The sequence below is a fragment of the Strix uralensis genome, chromosome 1 (genome assembly GCF_047716275.1).
Source record: "Strix uralensis isolate ZFMK-TIS-50842 chromosome 1, bStrUra1, whole genome shotgun sequence".
NCBI lineage: Eukaryota > Metazoa > Chordata > Aves > Strigiformes > Strigidae > Strix > Strix uralensis.
The window spans coordinates 19,700,539-19,721,435 of record NC_133972.1 but is presented as its reverse complement, the minus strand read 5'-3'; the positions used below and the strand labels follow the sequence as shown (position 1 = coordinate 19,721,435).

General features: G+C 44.6%; 1 protein-coding gene across 1 annotated transcript in view; it reads right to left on the bottom strand.

Annotated features, from left to right (window-relative positions):
• The window catches only part of AOAH (acyloxyacyl hydrolase), an 83,359-nt gene that overhangs the window by 7,625 nt on the left and 54,837 nt on the right, over positions 1–20,897 (bottom strand). Inside the window, 6 exon segments of the mRNA XM_074858520.1 lie at positions 2,766–2,862; positions 4,463–4,522; positions 4,604–4,662; positions 7,462–7,634; positions 14,622–14,696; positions 15,744–15,780. Of these exon segments, the coding sequence (XP_074714621.1) occupies positions 2,766–2,862; positions 4,463–4,522; positions 4,604–4,662; positions 7,462–7,634; positions 14,622–14,696; positions 15,744–15,780 (501 nt within the window).

The window sequence follows — 20,897 nt, the reverse complement described above, 5'->3', positions numbered from 1 at the left end:
TATAGATGCACAAATTGAGCTTGTTTAACTCCTTACATATGATGCTATACGTTGACTGCAAGGCTGTGTATTGTGTTTTACTTTATAGAGGGACTACTGTTCCCATGCCAGACATAACAGAGGACTAAGTAAAATAAGTAAGGTTTATATCAAGATAGGTGAATTTAGACCATTATACTTGACCTCAAAAAATACTAGAACAGTTGAACAAATACCCACCAAGTGAGTATGTCCAGAGTTTGTCTTAAAAGTGCCTATTGCCTAGGCTAGAGCTTGCTCTCATCCAGACCAAGAAAAAGCCAAAACAAGCAACCCCTATTTATTTCACTGTTTCCTAAAGGAACCACTATGTTCTTCAGCCAAAGGCTACATCTGAGCTTGGATGTCCATCTAAATCTAGAATAAACCCTAGCATACTCAGATTTTACTCCAAGAAAGCTGGGAGCTGCTGTGTATATATATGTCCAAGCCAGCCTGAAATCGATGTACTCATCACAATGTGCAACCGCTGCTAAATATTTGATGTCTGGAGAGTTTAGGGGAGGATTTGCGCTCACTTCAGAAAGAGACCAGAAAAGTAGGTCAGCAGCCTTAGCTGGCTTTTGAGCACACTCACGAACTGACAGCTTTCCTGATGGCAAGCTCAAATCGTTGGCTCCAGGGCTGCAGGAAACTTTGCAAAGTGTCTTTCAGAGCTGATGTTTGTATGTGCATGTGTGATTTTGTTTACCTCATTTATTTAACGCAATGTAATCAAGAACAGCAAATTATATTAAGATGTTTCATTTCGTGAAAGCAAATAAATTACCTAAAGTTAGTCATTTAACTTATTAAAGTAATTTGCCTACCCAGCAGGTAGTTTGTTCCAAATCCTAGTGACTTGTTAAATATTAAGTATCTGAGGCAAAAACAGCAAAGAGACTTGGACAGCCTGAAGCTCTGTGCTACAATATCGAACTCGACAGTTGAGCCCACCTTTCCGAGATAAAGTTTTGGACAGAAAGACTCCATCTCCCATCCTCCTTTCTTTACCTCCTCCTCCATATAGTTTGCATGAGACCCAGAACCAGCTTCCTGAATTGGGTCATGTAGTATAAAATAAGTTTGTGAATTTTGATAAGATTTGGCTGCAAAATGAGATTTGTACAATTATCTTAGGTGCTTTGGCAGCTTCATGCTTCCAGGGACAGCCAGGCAGTGATGGGGAGAGGTGTTAGAGATGTACATTTTGAAGTAGCCAGGGTGATTCTGTCCCTTCTTGGTTCTGGTTTTAGCTGTCTGCATGCTGTCATTTGAAATAGAGTCCTCAGGCACAATTTTTCAAGACAGACCAACATGGAACCATCTATGTGAACATATAAGCAAGGAAATGCAGATCAGGTTTCTTTCCAATTATTATATACTATTTTGTTAACGTAAAAATTCATGCTATTGGGGAGGGCCCCCAGGTGGCCAGGGCTGGAACTCCTGCACCATGAAAGGAAGCTGAGGAACAGGGATGGTTCACCCTGGGGAAGAGCCTACAGGGAGGCGATGAGGACAGGGCCGGTCTCTTCACAGCAGTGCACAGTGGGAGGGGGAGAGACAAAGGGCATAAATTGAAACATGTGAGGTTCAGGCTGGATACAGGGAAAAAGCTGTTTTCCTACCTTCCCATCACTAACTACTTGAATATGTTGCCCACCTCAATTCCTCAACCCATGCTGATCCTTTTTTTAAAAAGAAAGAGTGAGTGTGTTTCTGCTTGTGACAGAACTGAGCTGATGCTGGGTGATCCCTCAAGCTGGACCCATGCACATCTCATGAGGGAAGCAGAGCTGAGGGGGATCCAGGGACAGGTGTCTGTCCCCAGCCCCGTAAGGACACTGTCCACTCATGAGCACGGTAACAAGGAACAGTTTCTGGTTCTTTTATTTTTTTCAAGTATCAGTTGTGGAAGGAAGTGATTTAGGTAATGCGCTTACCTACTGTCACTTAAGATCACAGCAGGATGAGTTTCGTAAGCTCTTCAAGTCAAAAGTTACAATAGTATGTAGGTGCTTAAGGAAGCATAGGAAATAAGCCAGTTCTTCCTGGGAGAGGCGCTTCTGCTTTTGAAATCAGTGAGTTAAGAGAGGGTGGTTGTGTTATTCAGGCAGGAAAACTGTCTGACAAAAGTCCTCCTTCCTGAGGCACTGCTCATCCCAGAGGAGGCAATATGAAGCCCGGTCAGTGATGTAGTACACTACAGCTCATGGACACCACCTTCACCACTGCAGATATGCCATCTCCAGTCTAGATGACCCGCTATAAAAGTAATGATCAAAAATAAAACCAAATCTATGGACTGAGATAGGTTTGAGATTTTTTTTTTTTTTTAAATCAGCCTGAGAAGCTGTAGTGGACAAGTAAGAGGCATTTTTAGCAGAGGCTCATCTGCTGTTGCTGTTGCCTCGCCACTGACACTCCCTGCCACCCAAGTGCAAATGGCCAGTGTGCTGCACACTGGGATTGTGGGTGCTGGCAGCTGGGATCAGCGGGGAGGCTGTGGTCCCCAGGCTGATGGTGGGATCTTGTCTTGACAGAGGTCCACGGTTACCCCAACAAGGGAAGCTGGTAGATGGCATTAAGAGTCCCCCCTTGGCCCCAGCCCTGACAGCAGGGTCACCTAGGCTGGCTGGCTATGTTGCACTTCTCCCATTACAAAGCTAAAACATGAGGAGCATATTAGCAGCCCAGCACTTGACTAAATGCTTCATGAGAAAGACAGGAAAAAAGCAACTTACTTTGTCTCAGTGGGAAATCCATGTAGAAAATATCAAAGTTGGTGAATTTCTCAGATCTTGCTATTTCTTTCAGGACATTGGAAAGTTGTAAAGCTCTCTGCAAAAATCAAGCAATTTAATGACAAATCATTGCTACTTACGCTGCTTTGCATGGATTCAGCTTTTGTCACTGATGCATGGTCAGGAATTTGAAAGCTAATGTTACCCTTTTAGCTGGGGGAAAGGAGGTGAGATGGGGTTCTTCATCCTAACAAGGACTTGCAGGAGCACCACCAGCCTTTGGGCTCCCCAGCTCCCCATGCAATACGTCATTGCAGGTTGCACTGAGGCCTCAGCTGATGCTATAAGTTTAATACAGCATATGATTATTTTACTGGAGACCTCTTCTAGTAGTGTCTCTATGCCTATATAAATATTGCGAATTTCTTGGGTTTGGAGACCTCTTGATGAGTGGCAGCCCAGTCACTTCCATTCCTCTTAAAGAAAACTGAAACTTTTTGTACAATAAAAATGTTCTCTCTCCCATTATCTTTCCCGCCACTGTGTTGTGGGTGCTAACGCTTATCTAGCCAGACCAAATTCTGCTCTTACTTTCAGCAGAGTAAATTACCTCCATTGAGTGTCTACCTAACTGATATATCCAGTGTGATTTCTACAGCCGTAACAGAGATCAGGAGCTCCTAAATATTTAAATTGTGCAGTTTGGATAATAACATAGACAATTAGTTTCAGACAGGGGCTCAGAAAGAAGATTAATTCATACCCTGCAGACATATGAATTGTTCATGGACAGAGGTTACATGTACTATATGTTCTCTATTTTTGGTAGGAATACATAAGCTGCATTCCTGCAAAGATTTAGGGGTGTGCTTAATTGCCTTCTCTGAAGTCGAGGGAGACGACATAAAATGAAACACATATGTAAGCCTTGGTGAAATTAAGGCCATATATTTTGTTTAGTGAATGCAAACATTAATACAACTATACACAGAGACGACACCTTTGACGATATTTGGTTACTGGCTCTTTTACGTGGCTGCAGGGTGTTGCTGGGATAAAAAATCAGCTTGTACCGTAAGGGAGTAAGTGCTGGTATTATGTGACATTCACTTCTGCAGCCAGATTTTTAGGGTGAGCTTTAATACATCTCTGTTCTGTCTGTTCCCATTCCTGCACTGAGCCTGGATGCTCCTTGGTCACACCATCTGGTGATTAAATCCACAGAAATGTGTCTGAAGAAGATTAGCACAAGTCCCAAATGATGACAGGGTAAGGCTCTTGCTCTCAGGGCCTGCTCCCACTGCCAGCGATATCTGTGCAGTTGGCTTTTCATACTCACAGCTACTTGATTCACAAGACTTTTCTTTCTTATCAGGTATGTTTTCTCCTTAAAGACCTTGAACCTGAAGAGTTTTGTCTCAGGCAGAGCACATCCCTTGAGAATAAATTTGGGCAGCTGAGAGGTTGGAAAGGGAATATGTTTGTGAATCCCTTAACTTAACCATGCTGCCTCCCAGAGCCTGAGAGGCATTTGAAAGGATGGGTATGGATGTTTCCGTATCTCCCTGCCTTTGGAAGAAAAAAGTGAGTTGTCGTCTTGCCTTTGAGATATTAGGCTTATATCCTCAAACACAGGGACAAACTGGGAGAGCATCTGTGCAAGAGGGTGGTCCCATTTCAGCCTTGGTGAGACTTACCTCCGAGGTCAAATTCCTGAGCGTCTCGTTGGGCGTCAGCCAGCCGCTGCAGGGGCTCACCTGGGCAGGCACAGGGAGTGGGGCTTTAGCAGCAGGCTGAGAGGAAAGGGGGGGCTCATAAGCTACAGCCAGAGACCTTACCTGGAGGCAGTCGAGGAAAGAATAAAGTCGACTGTACGTGACGTCCCTGTTCAGCTGCCCTGCAAAGCACAGAGAGGGAAACTTCTTGTGCCTGATGGCCAAATGTAACTTCATTTTGCAGGTCTGTGCGTTTGCATGCATTAGACCCCTCAGTGAGGAAGAGGCACCCCGGGAGCCCCAATCCCTGCTCTCAAGTCACTCTCCCACCACCAGAGATGGGGTGCAAAAGAGGTGGCACCGATGCATCCTTCCCACTAAGGTGCCTGCATCCCCACAACACGCAGAGCTGTTATTGCTTCTCCCTTATCCCTCTCCAGCCTTTCATGGGTGATTCGTCTTGCACGCAGGGTTAGTCATCACAGCCTGCGCCAATCTCTGAAGTACGTGACTGATATTTTATCCATTAACGTTTCTCTCACCCCCCCCAAATAAATGCAGGGCTTGCAAAGCTGAAGGGAAGATTGAAGGTGCCTGTATATACCCTGAGTTTTGCATTTACCTTGGAGATGTTAGCCTTAAAAGGGAGGAACAATTTTGCTGTCACAGAGGGAAGTGGATAGGCTTGTGTGGGTGAGCAAATCCAAGCACCAAGTTAAACATCCAGCTGACATTCCCTAAAACTCACTGCGCTATGCAATAGCCTGGCTTGCTGAGAAAATTACACATTTTCTTGACCTTTTTGCTTCTTTGGTAGCTACCACCAAGATGGAAATTAAATGGCCATTCAGTTCTCTGAGTTTGTAGCACACTGATCATCCCATCAGGCTTTGTTATCTTTGTGGTGCTGATATATATAATTTTTGTTCTTGTTTGGGAACTGCAAAGTATGATCTCTCCAAAGTGAAACAGGCTCCTCGTGTTGCTTCGCAGCAGCTCCCTGATATAGATGCGATTCCTGCCTATCTCACAGCTGCCCATCACCCAGCAGCAGTATCAGCTGCCCGGGGAGCAAAAGGTGGGCACCTCAAAGATCTAGTGTCACTCCTGGATGTTGGGGATGTCCCAAACCCATGTAGCCTGAAAGCATCGGGCCCTGGGGTGGGCTGTCAGGGGGACCAGGGCTTCGGCAGAAAGCCAGACTGACGTCTGGTTGTGCCTGACTGGCAGCCAAGTGGGGAAACCTGCTCGCAACCCCTTGGAGGATCTGCCAGAAGAGATCTCTTGCTGCAAAACATGTTGCTTAAGATTAATTGGGTCCCTCCAAGGCAAACTAGCCCTTCTGAAAAATTTCCAACTGATCCTATAGCTAATAATTCCTGATTTGGCTTGTGCCAAAAAATGCTACGTGCTGTCTCTGATAATTAGATACCCAGTAGAGGAACTATGCCTGTGATAAACATGCATTCAAGGAAAGAAATGTGTTTATGTGACTAAAAAATAATTACCACAGGCTCCTCCTGCCCTGAAAGGGATAAGATTTTTCTTTTATTTTTCTTTTTTTCCATTTTCATTGGTAGTAGTATAGTGTTTCTTAGAGAAAAATGTAACAAGGTATGAAGAATAGAAATGGAGACCTCAGACTTCCTGAGAAGAGGCAACTATTTTTGAGGGGTAAAATAACTGTGGGGACACTGGCAGTGACTAGGGAACCCTGGGGAAACCACAGCACAGAGTCTGCTGAAAGCTCCAATACCCAGTGGTTGCCAAAATCATTGAAGATGTAATCTACCATTTTCATCTGTGATTTAGCTTCTCTCTCTCTTTGCTGATGAGAACTAAGATGACAACAACTTTTCACTTACTCAGATTCAAAAGACATTGCTTTACCCAAATATAAATAAGAACATGCTTTTGGTCTAAAATTTGGCGGCAGAATGTCCATGATGGTTCCTTGTACACACTCTTCACTGGAGAACAAGGGACTTTTACTTTAGCTGTTTCCATAAAACTTTTCTTTGCTACCGGCATAAAGTATTTCACATTCTTTATCCACTGTGGGGTGGTATGAACTTGTAGAAAAGAGCTTCTGTATCCAGCTTCCAAGCTTCCCCACCCCACAACCTCTCACATCCCCAGGGAAAGATTTCCACACTGACCCCAGAGGCACAACTGTCGGACTAACCAAGGTTGGACGTCACACATCATTGCACATGAATGCAGCCCCCTGTGATGATGTTCCTCCTTGCTACTTGGCACAGGATGAAGCCAAGGAGAAAGAGGTCTGTTAATGGTCAGACATACGGTTTCATGCACACTCTGAGATGACAGCCTCCCAAAGACAGCCTACAAATCTTTGAAAACACTGCCACAAAGAACCTTATGGGAAGCACTCTGAGTGAATGCCCCAAAACATGCCTGTACGTGGAGTGAGGTTTCAATTGTCACACCTGTAGCTAATGTAGGAGGTGGCAGGCACCCAGTGCTGGCAGAAAATCTATTTCTCTAATATCTAACCAGTCTGTCGCAAACCCTTGACTTAATTTTCTGTCCTGGTCCACATCCAGTTTTACCAAGACATCCACCAGTCTGTGAGTGGAGGTGTCCACCAAATTTCCAGCTCCACCTGTAACAACAATCAGGATGAAGTGCAGGCAGTCTGGCCACAATTTTGGGCCAAGACACCTTGTTTCCACATCCACAGTATGTGTTGAGCCTGGTTTGGAGCTGAGTGGGTCAGGCTCGTGGGGGAACCAGGCAGGATTGGGGTCTGCCCTCTAGCTGCCCTGTCCTGCGGTAGGGATGGTAAGCTGGCTCTCCTACTTCTACTGCACAGCCAATATCTATCTTATATTTCTCAGATCTCCTCCACTCTGTCAGATTTTCTTGAAATTGTCAACAGATTCATGAATTATTTAGGGAGAGAAAGCAACATGAGCAGGCAGATAACCAGGAGGTACCCCACAACATCTCATATTTACCTAGAGGATGGTATCTGTCATGCAGGTTATCCCAGAGAAAGCGGCCATCTACCAGGCCTGTTAAAATCACATGGCTACCCTTTGGAAGACGGGAGTCCAGGTATCGCAGAGCTTGCACCACATTGGAGAGCATTTCTTTGGGTGTAGTCATGTGAGCCAGTGTGTCACGGTTCCTGCAGAAAAAGAGGATGCCAACAGGACATTTTGTCAGGTGATACTGTGCCCCAAAAAAGGCACCTGAAACAGCAGCATTTTCTTCTTTGCTGCTCTTCTACATTAAGTTAGCTAAATAAAACCTTATAAAAATGATGCTATGTATGTGTTTTAGTGTCTCATTGTTATTGCCAAAATCAGAAGTGATATAGAAACCTCCTTCAGTGTAACCCTTCTCCCTGCTAAAAACAGACAGATGCATCCCTTTTTTTATAGCATGGCCTCCTGTTGTGGGTTAACCCTGGTGGGCAGCTAAGCATCACACACCCGCTCTCTCGCTTCCTCCCTGCCCCCAATGAGACAGGGGAAGAAGAAAGGAAGAGTAAAAGCAAGAAAACTTGGGGGTCAAGATTTAAAAAAAAAAAAAAGTTATTATTCAATAAGCAAAGAAGTAGAAGAAGAAAGCAAGCAAAAGAAGTGATGCAAAGGCAATCACTCACCACATCCCATGGGTAGACTGATGCCCAGCCAGTTCCTGAGCAAAAGATTGCTAACCCCCCACTAAAATTCTCTTCTCTCCCTTTTCATTGCTGGGCATGACGTTACATGGCATGGACTATCCCTTCAGTCAGTTTGGGTCATCTGCCTGGTTGTGTCCCCTCCCATGCTCTTGCGTACTCCCAGTCTATTCACTGAGGGGGGCAGAGTGAGAAACAGAGAAGGCCCCAATGCTGTGCAAACAATGCCACAGCTAAAACTCTAGTATGTTATCAGTGTTGTTTTGGTTAAAAATCTAAACCACAGCACCATAGGAGCTGCTATTAAGATAATTAACCCTATCCTAGCCAGGTCTAGCACACCTTCATAAATAAAAAAGCCTTAGCTCTCCTTTTGTCCTGTAGCTTGCAAATGAGTTAATCTTTATTTACAGTGCAGAGAGGCAAATCAGAGCCACGAAGCACTCTATGACCACATTGGTTTCCCATGGTGTTGAAAAATCCATGTAAAACTACTATGGTAGCCCTGACGCCTCGCTCTCTGTAGCTATTGCAGAGCATCTTAAGCCACTTGATATAAACCCAGAAACTTGCAGAGCTGTAGTTCTTAAAAGGCCATGTTGCTTTTGGTCACTGCAAAGACACTGCCCTTGGTCTACTTATCAAACTCCAGTCTGCGACCGACATTCAACTGATTTGGTGTCTATCTCAAGGTTCAGCAGGAAAAGGATCCATTGCCGTAAGGGGGTGTAGGGTGCTGCTGCACCTGGTAAGAGCCTCCATGGTTCAGCTCTGAATCAGGGGGAAACAGTGCTGCTCCACACACATCGCTTCAGGGTGTGGGATGCCCTACAAATGGGTGAAAGGAGGGTTTCCTTCCCCATGGGTTGCTGCACGTAGCTGACATTCAGCATGCTCTTTGATTATGCCAGGTAGAAATATCTAAGATAGCTTTGTCTCGCACATGTCCTGTGCCTCTTACTACAGCTCTGCAGGAGGGCAGGAGACCAGTGAGGGGTCTGGACAAACATGGGATACTGGCGGGAGGAGGAGGAGGCTGGAGGGAGGAGGTATTTAAGATAAAACAGTCCTCAGAAACCCTTCATTAGGGTACAGGAGCGGTGTCAGTGTCCCACATCAACTGAACACCCATGTTTTGTGGCTCACTGGCAGGCCTGAACATCTTCAAGCCAGAGTCCCAGGCTCAAGTTTATCCTTCCCCTCTTGCATTTAGCTGTAAATGCTGCAGGGGCGGGGGGGGGGGAAATAAAATCCTGAAGATGAAATAAATTTCAACTTATATAAGAAAAACAAACAAGCAAAACCACCCCAGGCTGCCTAGAGAACACTGCTCTAGTTATGTTATTAAAACAACCACTTTATTCCAGATAAAGCATTCACCTGCTTTCCCCCTTGAGAGCTATTGCCACGCTCTCATGGTGCACATGTCCATAACAGGGGCCATGAGCAAGTGGGTGAACACAGCACCGAGAAGCCTGTCCCAATCCATGGGTTTCTGGCCCGGGGGAGACCCCAGCTCTGTGAAGGCCCCCCTCTGGCAACGCCTGGGAGGCAGAGCAGCACCAGCTCTGGGGAAAAGCCTCCCATTGTCCAGAGATGTCCCATTGTCCAGAGATGTCCCATTGTCCTCTCTCAGAGTGAGAGGCACATGTTTGCAACATAACCTCTTAAAAGAGCCCCAGAAATAGGAGCAAGATCACCATAGCTGGGATTTGGAGCACATCAGCTTGTGCAGCCATGCATGGCATGGACCACGCACTGTGGGAAGCAGGGTCTCATGACAGTGTTGGTCCTGCCTTGGTGGTGCAGCTCAGCTGGACCAAGGGTTTCAGAGAGAAATCCGCTGAGGAGTTGATCTCATTGCTCAAGAAGAAAGACAGGGGATGTCCTTCCAAGTAGTGTATAAGGTTGCATTAACCTCCATCCTTATTGTTTTAGTGGTTCTCACATTTTCTCCTTGTGGGCTTGTAGGGAAGCCATCAGCTTAGCAGCCAGAAGGCTCCATCCAAGTCCTTGCCCTGGGAGAGTCCTTTAATCCCTTTCATGGCTTCCCAGGGGTAAAAGAAGGGCAAACTTGATGCTTTCAGTGCCCAGTGGGCTGCTGGGGAATCAGGTAGGATTTCTTGTCAGTGAACATTGTAGACGCAGGAGCTTTCAAAAGCTTTGCTGCTCTGTCTCGAGGCATTAGAAATGTTTGTGCTTGGGTGGGGGGTAGTGTGCTGAATCCTGTGTGGGAGAACTGTGTTCCCTAGCAAGGATTTGGGATTCTTCAGTGGGCTGTGTTTTGCACACAAATTAATAATTAGATGAGTTCCCTGGGCCTAGAAATTTATCTTAATGCAGTATGTGCTGCTGAAGTGTTTGAGACTTTCTGATTAGGGATAACTGAAAAACAGAGTTAAGATTCAGGCTTATCCTTGTGACAGCCACCCAAGCAAGGTACTTTTGAGATAAGACTGTGGTTTTGCCCTTAAATTACTTCATTTAGCCTACAGGTGTTGCAGCACTTGATTTCAAAATACTGCTCTGATGTAAGGCCTCTACTGCAAGTAAACACGTCAGTATGAGCCGAAATTAATATGACATTCATAACTCCACTTTCTCTTGTCATTCTTCACTGAAGTCATGCAGATATTTCAGTGCATTTCTTCACATTTCCTTTCTGTGCCAGGCTATGAAATTAAAGCTGACCGAAAAGCAAGTGATCTTGTAGGCACGTTTGTTTTGGGCTCTGCCATAAGGACTTCAAGGTGCCTGGGTGAGCACCGGGGGACATTGTGGTACCCTCACATGGTGCCCCTGTCGGGCAGCAGCCAGTGATAGCCTCTGCCCACCTGGGACCTCTGGAAGCTGATGTTGACCGCAGTTCACTGAGTCCTAACTTAGCCAATGTAGCTAGCGGACGTTAATGTTAGGATTCTTGATCCATTGGATGTGGACCTGCCCCCCTACAATACACAAATACACAGTAATATCCTTGGATGTGCACCTAGCTCCTGGATGTCCTAACTCCATGTGTACCATAGCTGTGTACACATATAACACAGAGGGACCAGACAGAATCACTGAATCACAGAATCATTGAGGTTGGAAAAGACCCTTGGGATCATCGAGTCCAACCATCAGCCTTACTCTACAAAGTTCTCCCCTACACCATATCCCCCAGCATCTCACCTAAAAGACCCTTAAACACATCCAGGGATGGTGACTCCACCACCTCCCTGGGCAGCCTATTCCACTGTCTGACCACTCTTTCTGTGAAAAATTTTTTCCTAATGTTCAGTCTGAACCTCCCCTGTTGCAGTTTAAAGCCTTGTGCAATCTGTGCGAAGCTTTTCCAGCTCTCTGCCACAGAGAGCTCCTCCAGTCCCTTATAACAAGGACTGACATTGTCCAAACACAGCTCTCCACCCTCCTTCTGCACAGAGTTCGTGGGCCTGGCCTGCCGCATCCTACAGGGCAGCGATTCCCTTCTCCTCGTGACCCCAACCCAAATAAATATGCTCCCAGCCAATGTGTCAGCCGTATATCTGCTTTCCAGCCACATGCTGCTACATGCCCAGGGTTTGGGCCACTGGCATATGGGGACAGCTGGTGGGCGAGCACACCCCATGCACAAACTCACTCATGCCACGTGCATGTACACGCAGTGCTGGATCCACAGTGCAGGAGTTCAGCTCCATCTTGCTGCAAAGGGGTGGTATACCTGGGACATGAGGGCTAGAGGTGTTGCACACTCACATACTATTTTTAGGGCCAGAGGGGTGCAGCAGCACTTTGGTGATGGTAGCCTTACAGTAAAGGAGCGTTATGCTCTTATTGGCGCTGGTGTTGCTTTGAACAAGTTCTCTTCCCAGTGGCCTCCAGCTTGCCCCGCTTTGCTGCTGTCACCTTCCTGTTTGTTGCAGTTGCCATAGCTGCAAAGCTGGGAAAGAGAACCTGGAGAAATGGTGCCTTACCCCAAATGCAACTAATACATGCAATAATTGTACAGCATTTGAGACTGCTGGTGCTCATTATTTTCTTGTCTGATTTTTTTTTTTCCAGGTCTCTGTGTCCCACACTGTGTCCCACATTTACACCTCAGTGGGCTGAGAGATACCATTGCCATCTGTCTTTATTTTTCTAACCCCCCTGTTTGGACACCACAGTGTGGAGACTACTGGGAGTGTGTAACACAGGCTGCCAATTTCATTATCTTTCTCCTCTACAAACATCCATATTACTCATTGCCCTTCATGGGATGAAATACTGACATTTTAACAATGCTTTGGCTAAGAACTGTGTCTCTGGTCTCAGCACGCTGCTCTCTTTTGAAGGTAAAATACAGGATAAGGCCAGAAAGGCTCTATTACTGCTGTTTAAAGCTGTCCTTGAAGAGGTTTTTATTTGTCAAGCCCTAGTTTTGAAGTCAAGCCCATCGGCTGCTCCACATCCTCCATAACCTCTGTGGGTACATCAGAGCCAGGGCAGATATACGCAGTGACTGGACACTGAAAAAATCTCTCTCCTCTGTACATCCCACTCGATGGAAACAGCATGGAAACAGCATGTTACTACAGAAGCTGCAGCATCTTTCCTTGCTGGAGTCACAGGGATCACTACAGCCTGATAGCCTCTTTTGATGGTGCAAATGTTTTGGAAGAAAACAGACAGTAGAGAGAATTTGAGCAGACAAAAGTGTCTCTGCCAGGTAGTGGACGCTGGCATAAAAAGACAGCAGAGTTTCAAGTAATAAATACTGGTTTAGAACATATAAATGGGCAAGGCAAGGCCAAAATGGTTTAAATTTGTGGAAAATTTCTTTTTACTTCAGGCAAGAATAGAAATCAGTGTTAGAGACAGGGGAAGTAAAAGGAATAACCTGCAGAATGAGGAATAAAACAAAGGAAAAAAGAGGTGCTTTTAGCAAAGCCAGTGAAATAGCAGAATTGAAATATGTACACAACAGAGCCTGGGCCAAGACTGGGAGAAGACACCTCGAAAGTCTCTGTGGCAGGAGCCACAAACTTCAGCGAGGGCACTCTTTTGCGGGGCGGGGTGGGGGGGGAAGGGGTCATCATCCTGGGGGTGGTTGTAATGATACCTTCATAAATTTCACAATAAACAGATGCCCGGGACAGTCTTGTCAACAAGTACCAGGAGGTCTGTGACTGCTTTTCCCACTCAGTCGAAGGGCAGTGGTGTTACTTTTGAGGACTTGTGCATCCTTCCCATAACAGGAGGGTGGTGCTGAGGGCAGATTTGGCAGTTCTGGGCAGGGGTGCGGAGAGAGCATGAGCACCAGAGGGAGATGCCAAGGGTGAAGGTTTCATGGGAGGTGTTTCCTGCATGCTGCCTGCATGTGGCCAGGGAGATGATGGTGCCAGGGAAGGACCTTGTGGTCCCACTTCTGTGCCGGCTGAGGGTTCCCAGGTGCTATGGTGGCAAGGAAAGCCCTGCCTGGCCTCTGGCTGTCCCTGTCTGGAGCAATTAAACCCAAGCACTTGCTGTTAAGCAAAGTTTTAGGATACCAAAATCAGGATATTTTAATGTCAAAGTCTGACAGCCTGTGTAATAGCTCCAACTGCATTGTACAACCTGCAGGTGAGACTTTTCAAAAACTTTGGAACAGGACTTAGCTGAGTGTGCGTCATTTATTAAAATGAGTGTTTTGAGAGTCTCCGCATAAGCCAGGTTTATTTCTTCCACTTAAAAGAAAACCTGAAGATACATCATGGTGAAAATAACATTACAGTAACAACAGCATTTGGACCACCTGCAAAACCAAAACTGTGGTGTGGATGTGCTGTGTATTGGACTGGTTGCAAGGTGTTTTCTGTCTTCCCACTACTGGGAGGAAGGGAAGCATCCAACTAGTGACCTCTTGGTGTCCCTGCGAGCATTGCTAATGGATAATGCCAGAACTATTAGTTTTGAAAGCTTCTGTTCATTCTCCTGCTGAGCTTATGACGTGAGTAAAGCCAGAAAGACAAAACACCTCGTCAGGAGAGCACAGCAAAGACTGCAGGCAGCGTGCAGCAGAGGCAGGGTGAAAATAGACCTCGACAGGGGACTACATTGTCATTCTTCAGAAAAGGTAAACTAGTCACACTCTCCCTTCTGACAGGAGGTGACACACTGGGTAAGACAGATATACACGCTTTTAAACTCTTTTTTTCCCCCTCCTGTTGTTATACTTCATTTCATCTGCTAAGTTAGAAATACTATACTTCAGACATGCCATCGGTCACTTTATCACCAGCTTCTAAAAGCAAATAAGACACACAAGCTCTGAATGAGGACTGGTAAGTGGCTATGACAAATACAGGTAAGGCAACAACCAGTATTTTCAGCAGAAAAATAAGAATGAAGCACAGATCAATAGCAAAGGAAAATGCCATCATGGGGAAGCGCAAAGCAATGAGACATAAATGTCCAAGCAGCCAGCAGTATTCTAAAGAAGTCAAATTTATGATAATATAAATGTTAATTTGCTTTACACCTTACCCATTGCAGACATCATTTCCAATCGTAGCATAGATAACTATGGCTGGATTGTCCAACAGCTGGTTTCTGGCTAAGCTAAAAGATAAATACACAGCTATATTAATGGAAAATATGTTCTCAGTGTCTGAATCACACACCATGCTTGTATGAGATCACATTTGGAAGTAGTCTGTTTAGATTTGGTTGATGCTCAGATGACTACGCTTCTACATTTGGGAGAGGGTTTTTTGTTGTTGGTTTTTTGGGTGTGTTTTTTTTTTATATAGTTTTATATTTTAGTAAAGTTTCTTAAATATAGGTTTTTTTGCTTCTCCCTTTTGTCCCTCACAGACTTGTCTTTTTCACTGTTTTTTCTGCTGGCTTTCTATCTTCTTCATATTACTCAGAAGCCAAATCAAGCCATTTCATTTTGGGGCAAAGACATAAATCAAGATGGGAAGTTTTTAATCAGAGATGGGAGAGGAAGACTATGTTTGGCTGACAACTAAGTTTATGTGTAGGATTAGGCTCAAGATCAAATCAGGATGTGGTTTGAAGTTCAGTGCTAACGGTTTAGCAAGGATTCTTACTACTTTTTCCTGAGGTAAGAACAATCAATCCCTATAAAACTATATCAGCATCAAGCAAACTAAATCAAACCCAACTGCCCCACAGCCCACCCAAATTAATCTAAAAAGGAGAGTTGCTGCCTCTCACTATCCAATAGATACTCAATCACATCCATATGGAGATAACACAGTGGACCTGCTCGTGTTTATCTACACTGCTACAAACTGGGAGTAATGCAGTTAGGGGGACAGAAAGCACAGATTTAGGGAAAGGCTTAGACTCTTCCCTAAAAGCAGTGGAAATGCCCCACTGGCTTAACTGGGCCAAGATCAAGGCTCTGGAGATTGTGACATCCACACTTTAAAACAGTTTTTCTTCTGCTGATGAATGTTTATACCAGAGAAGAAATAGCCAGCACTTCAGAGCACAGTGGCCAAGGGAAGCTGTGCTTTTTAGGACTCTTGTGGATAATAGTTTCCTTGCAGTGCTTTGTTTGCTTCTTTCAAAGAAGTAGGCTTCTTCAGTAAGGCTTCTGTACCCCCAGTCAGCATTTGAATCCCATTAAACACTCACCTTTTTATTAAATAGAGGAGGTTTCCTGAAGAACCACCTGATCACACGCAGTGGGAATAAGAGAAATAGTACATCGTTATAGTGACAAACAAAATGAAGCACAAAACCCAACTTCATTGCATATTTCCAAGAATGTAGAAGCATTAAAACCAAAAATGGAACAACAAGTAATCTCTGTAACCTTTTTGGGTGCCAGCATTAGGAAGTAAAGCTATATCCAGGGACCTGCTGCTTCTTACCTGAGTCCCACACTTCAGACTGTAGAAAATCAAATACTTTTAAGTGCTGGGTTGTTTGGATCTGGCTTTTAATCCAGATCTGGCAGCTTCTTCCCATCTGTTGAACATAGTAGTCTCTTGTAAACCAGCCAACCTGACTTGTCAACAGTTGATCTACTTTTAACTTTCCCTATAAATTGCAAAGGGAACTGTTCTCACTCTTCTGAGAGAGTAAGCGTCTCACAGCTATACCACATTGGGACTGATTCAGGTCCTAAACATAGGCACCAAGTGCCATTTTTGACATCCCAGAGTATCCAAGACACCTGCAGCAGGGCTGGCAGATACAACACAGGATGCCTGAGAGATTGTGCACTTCTGGAGAGGCAGCTGGAGGTGGGAAAGATGCTGTACAGAATCTTAAATAGCACTTGACAGCAACATTTGGGTGTCTGCATTGCTCTCCCCACGAGTGGCAGACTTATGAAAAATAGTATTAGGCCAGCTGCACCCCTCCAAAGAAGCTCTGCATTTCAGTGGCAATTCACCCAAATGGTTGGATGCAAATCTCTCCTCCTCCAGGAAGAGAGCTAACTACACCTAAGCATCTGTGAGTGTCTATAATCTTTCATTTACGTCTTGAATGAGAAAAGCATTCCCAGTTAGGAAAGCTTTTATGCATAAAACTTACTAGCAGGTCTCTAAAGGCTATGCATATATATCCCAACTATCCACAGTGCACAAATCAAACTCCATCACCTGCAGTGCAAGAGTGATAGCAAACGACGAGCCAAAAAAGGCTTTATGCTTTGTTCAATGGACTGTGATTGCACAAAGCTCACCTCACAGCAACATACGGAAACATAAACTTCAGAGAAGCAGGCCCTACAGGTTGTACTTCCTTTTATTTTGTAGTATTTTCACTCTCTCCTCTTTTCTCATTCCTTCTCCTCTTGTATTACATTCCCTCTATTCTTTGCTCAGCTCTTCCCTGGTCTCTCTATTCTCCTCTTTTCTGCACTGTGCCTCTGAAGCTTGCTTTGAGGAGCAAATCCTGTCCTCCCCTCAGCTCCTGGGGGGAAACTTTGGACAGAACATCATTAAATCCCTGCTGGATTGGTATAGGGGAAAGATCTAAGAGGAAAACCCCTAAGGCAGCCATAACACACTTGCATTTTAATAGTGGTGCCTTTGTTATTATCACTCACAGTGATGCCAACCGCATTTATCAAGGAGTCCTTTATGTTTTAAATAATCCAGTTCTTCCAAGCTAAAAATTAATGTATCTCTCTGCTGCTTCTCTCCTGAGGGTTGCTGGTCCATTCAAAATACAGCCCTTCTATCAAGAAGCTCTTTTCAACAGAATAAGAGCCCCACAAAATCCTTAGAAAATATGTCTTGGAATATAACTACCACGAGTTGATTTTTTTTCTGGTTAATAGCCCTTTTTTCAGCTAGAGTTCAACACCCCTCTGTTAAGCCATTCTGCTGCATGACTCCCCAGACTGGGGCTGGAGTTCCAGCACAAATAAACTATTGGGATCTCTAGAAATTGAAAATGTATTTACAAAAAGTAAAGCTGTTCTTGGATATGTATTACCTCCACAAGCATACACAGGTATAAGCAACTCCATGGAAAGCATTAGCACAGTTACAAATCAAGTAAAAACATCAAGAAAATGAAGGAGTTTTTAGAGAACTGTTTTCATGGCTAAACTGAGCCTTCAAGGACATTTTTGTGATACAGGATGAAATCTGTGATTAAAACATTCAAGAGAGAAAAAGAGATGAGGCAGAACAGTTACCCTTATAACTGTTGAATGTCCTGGCAGCTATTCCTGGATCTCTCCTGCCCCTCTCTATTGCTTTTCAAACATTTTCAGACCAGTGGGTTTTTTTAGTTTTGGTGGGGAGTCAGGGTTAGGTTTGCTTCTGCTTGTGAGCAACCCTGAATTTCATAAACCTTGGAACACCTGAGCTGCACTTCTTGATTTTCTTGCTCTTAGACCTTGTGTGTCTGACATGGAGCAGCACTAACAAGCACTGAAAGAACCTGGGTCCGGATAGCACCAAAAGTGCTGCATGGACAAGAATGGTTTGTTGACTTGGAGTCTTCTGCTTCCTTATGCTGTAAAAGCAATTGGAAATATAATGGTGCAAAGAAAAAAGTCTCTAGTTTTCCCCAAATGAGCTCCAGGTGGACTAGACTTCCCAAGACAGATGAAGAAAAAAAAATAGAAATTATTATTTCTAAACTGGTTTTGAAGCCAGTGTGAGATATCTGGTGTCTGATGGCTCAGTGAGCCACAACATGTGTTAACAAGGCCTAATTTTTCTGGTCAAAGGCAAGAATCCTAAAGAGATAGATCAGACTACAAATGGCAAAGGAATATGCAATACCCATGTCTTGAAATAGCATACATTATCCAAGTATCTCATGAAAAACATGGATGACAATCGCCAGATTATTTAGAAATTCTGAGAGTATTCACTTTCCCTGTGTTTATCTAATGATTTTTTGGAATATTTTAGCAACAGATTTTACTACCAGGAAACTTCTATCAAAACAAGAGATCTTCAACACATGCTCGAGAACATTTAGAATAACTTTCTAACTCCACACCTGAGCATTCATGCCTGGCCCTCACACCTGAGGATCCCACTCACCCAGTTAAAAACCAGAAATAGCACATGGCCTACAAACCTGAGACAAGCTGCTGGAAGGCAAGACACCAAAACCATATTGAAAAAAACTAACCAATAAAAATTATCTGTAGAAAACTGTTCAGCAAGCCACTTTGATGGAGAACATTGGTTAGGGCTGTGAGCTGCTTGCTGTGCAGCCACAAGCTGAAAGCAGTAACAGTGGCATAGAACAGACTTAACCTCTATGTCATATACCAAGCACCTTGTGGGGTGCCTGGTGAGCAAAGCTGGTCACCCAAAATGAACATCAGCAATTCTGATGTGAATATATTCAGAGACCATAGATAACATACATGGAGAGCTGAGGGGCACTCTCCCTGGCCCACCCTACCCTGCAGCCAGCTGCAGAGGAGGGAAGGGTCCCCCATCTCCAGGGGATAAGGGGTGGTTTCGATAAAGAGAAGGCAGAAATCCTGCTAACACGGAGGTTGGGGATGCCCTTCTCCAGGGTGAAGATGCATGTCCCAAGAAGGACAATGGGGGAAAGTCCCTCCATGCTGAGCTCTGACCAGCGCTGGTGCTTCTGCAGGAGGGCTGGAGACGAGCACTGCTTTCAGTCCCTGGCTTGGTTTGCCATCCCTGGGCTCTGGCTCTCGGCTGCATGCCTGCCCCATCAGAACTGCATCTCTAATGTCCTGTCCTCTCATTGCATATATGTGGGGCTGTGAACATCATTTTCAGAGGAAGGTTAAGTTGTCCCAGCTGGGGCTAGGTCAGGTTGCTGGCCAGCTTTTTGCTTTACTGACACTGAGAGCAGCCATTTAAAGCCTCACATTCGGGGAAACCATTAGGCCAAATGAGGAAATAAAACTGAACCTTTACAATGTGGTGTCAGTCCGATGATTAAGAGAAGATACTGAGGGACGATATCCTGGGATTTTTCTGTCACTTGTAATTTTTCCCTTTTTAAAATTCCCTTCTCAATTTTCTTCAGAGTCTTTTGCCCTGACACAGGCTCACCTCCTTTTATATCCTGCAGGTGTCTGTAGCGTAAGTGGAAAGGAGATATGTGAAAAGGATAGAAAAAGGAACGACGCACACAGTGAAAGTTTTTTTTTCTAAAAGTCTGTGAGGGAATTGGGAAAAATGAAAAGCAGAAAGTACAACCCTCATTAACATAAAGAGAGCAGAACAAGGTAATAAGGTATCAGGTACTGAGATGAACTGGATATAAATGAGAAGAACCATTGACATCTAGTCATCCATTGACCATCTAGTTTGGCCTTTTTTTAATTCTCTAACTAGAAAACCCATCTGGGGGACTTCAGTAATGGGAGCCACCTACTCTAGTGCCCTGCGACTTACAGATGAGAAAGTCAGAAACACCCGACCCAGGACATCAAACACATTGTAAAACACTTGTGCGGAAGACCCAAAGCCTCAGGAGCAGCACGTGTGCCACAGGAAGAAGGAAGGTGTATGAGAGGCATCACCAGTGGCACCGGTGATGGCACCAGAAGGCAATGTTTTTAGGTGAAAATGCCCTCTTGAGCCTGGAAGTCATCCTTGCATCATGGTACCTGTCTGTGCAACCTCTTCTACCTGGTATAATCTCTGTCTGTCGGAGGTGGGGGACTGGGGCAGACCATTTCTGATCCTAAATCTTGCAGGAAATCCCAAGCATTTAACAAGGTTCTAAGTAGCACTAGGGGCAGCAGTGCTCCTCACTTGCAGCCGACATGACTCATCTGTTGGAGAGGAAGAGCATCCCATAAAGTCAAATTATCTATCCAAAGAGAATAAATTTTCCCAGGCTTCTGCAGCCAGTTTTCTGAAGCATGTAAATTACTTAAATACAATAGAAACACAATGTGATAATCATAGAATAATCAAGTATCTTTTAAACCTGCTGTTGGGGACATCACCTAATCCAACACACAAAAGCTAACATCATAAACCTTAATTAAGGGAGATTACTGTCATCCCTTCATATAACCCCTCTGACAAATTTAATCAAATTCTGTCTTGAAACAACTTAGGGTTTCTTTTTTGGTCCCACTCCTCTGTTTTGAGGCTATTCTAGGTTTTCAATCCTTGATAGTAACCTTTTTTTACATATTCCCTCCAAAGAGAGGTAGGATTAGTGAAAACCCATGTTCTTGTACCAGAACTATCCTTCAGTTTAAATCATTCTTCCTACTCTGTGGTGTTTGTGCCTCAAAAGGATTCAAAACCATAATCCCTTTTAATTTTTGCTTTGCTCAATTGCCAGGGTGTCTTCATCCCTTCA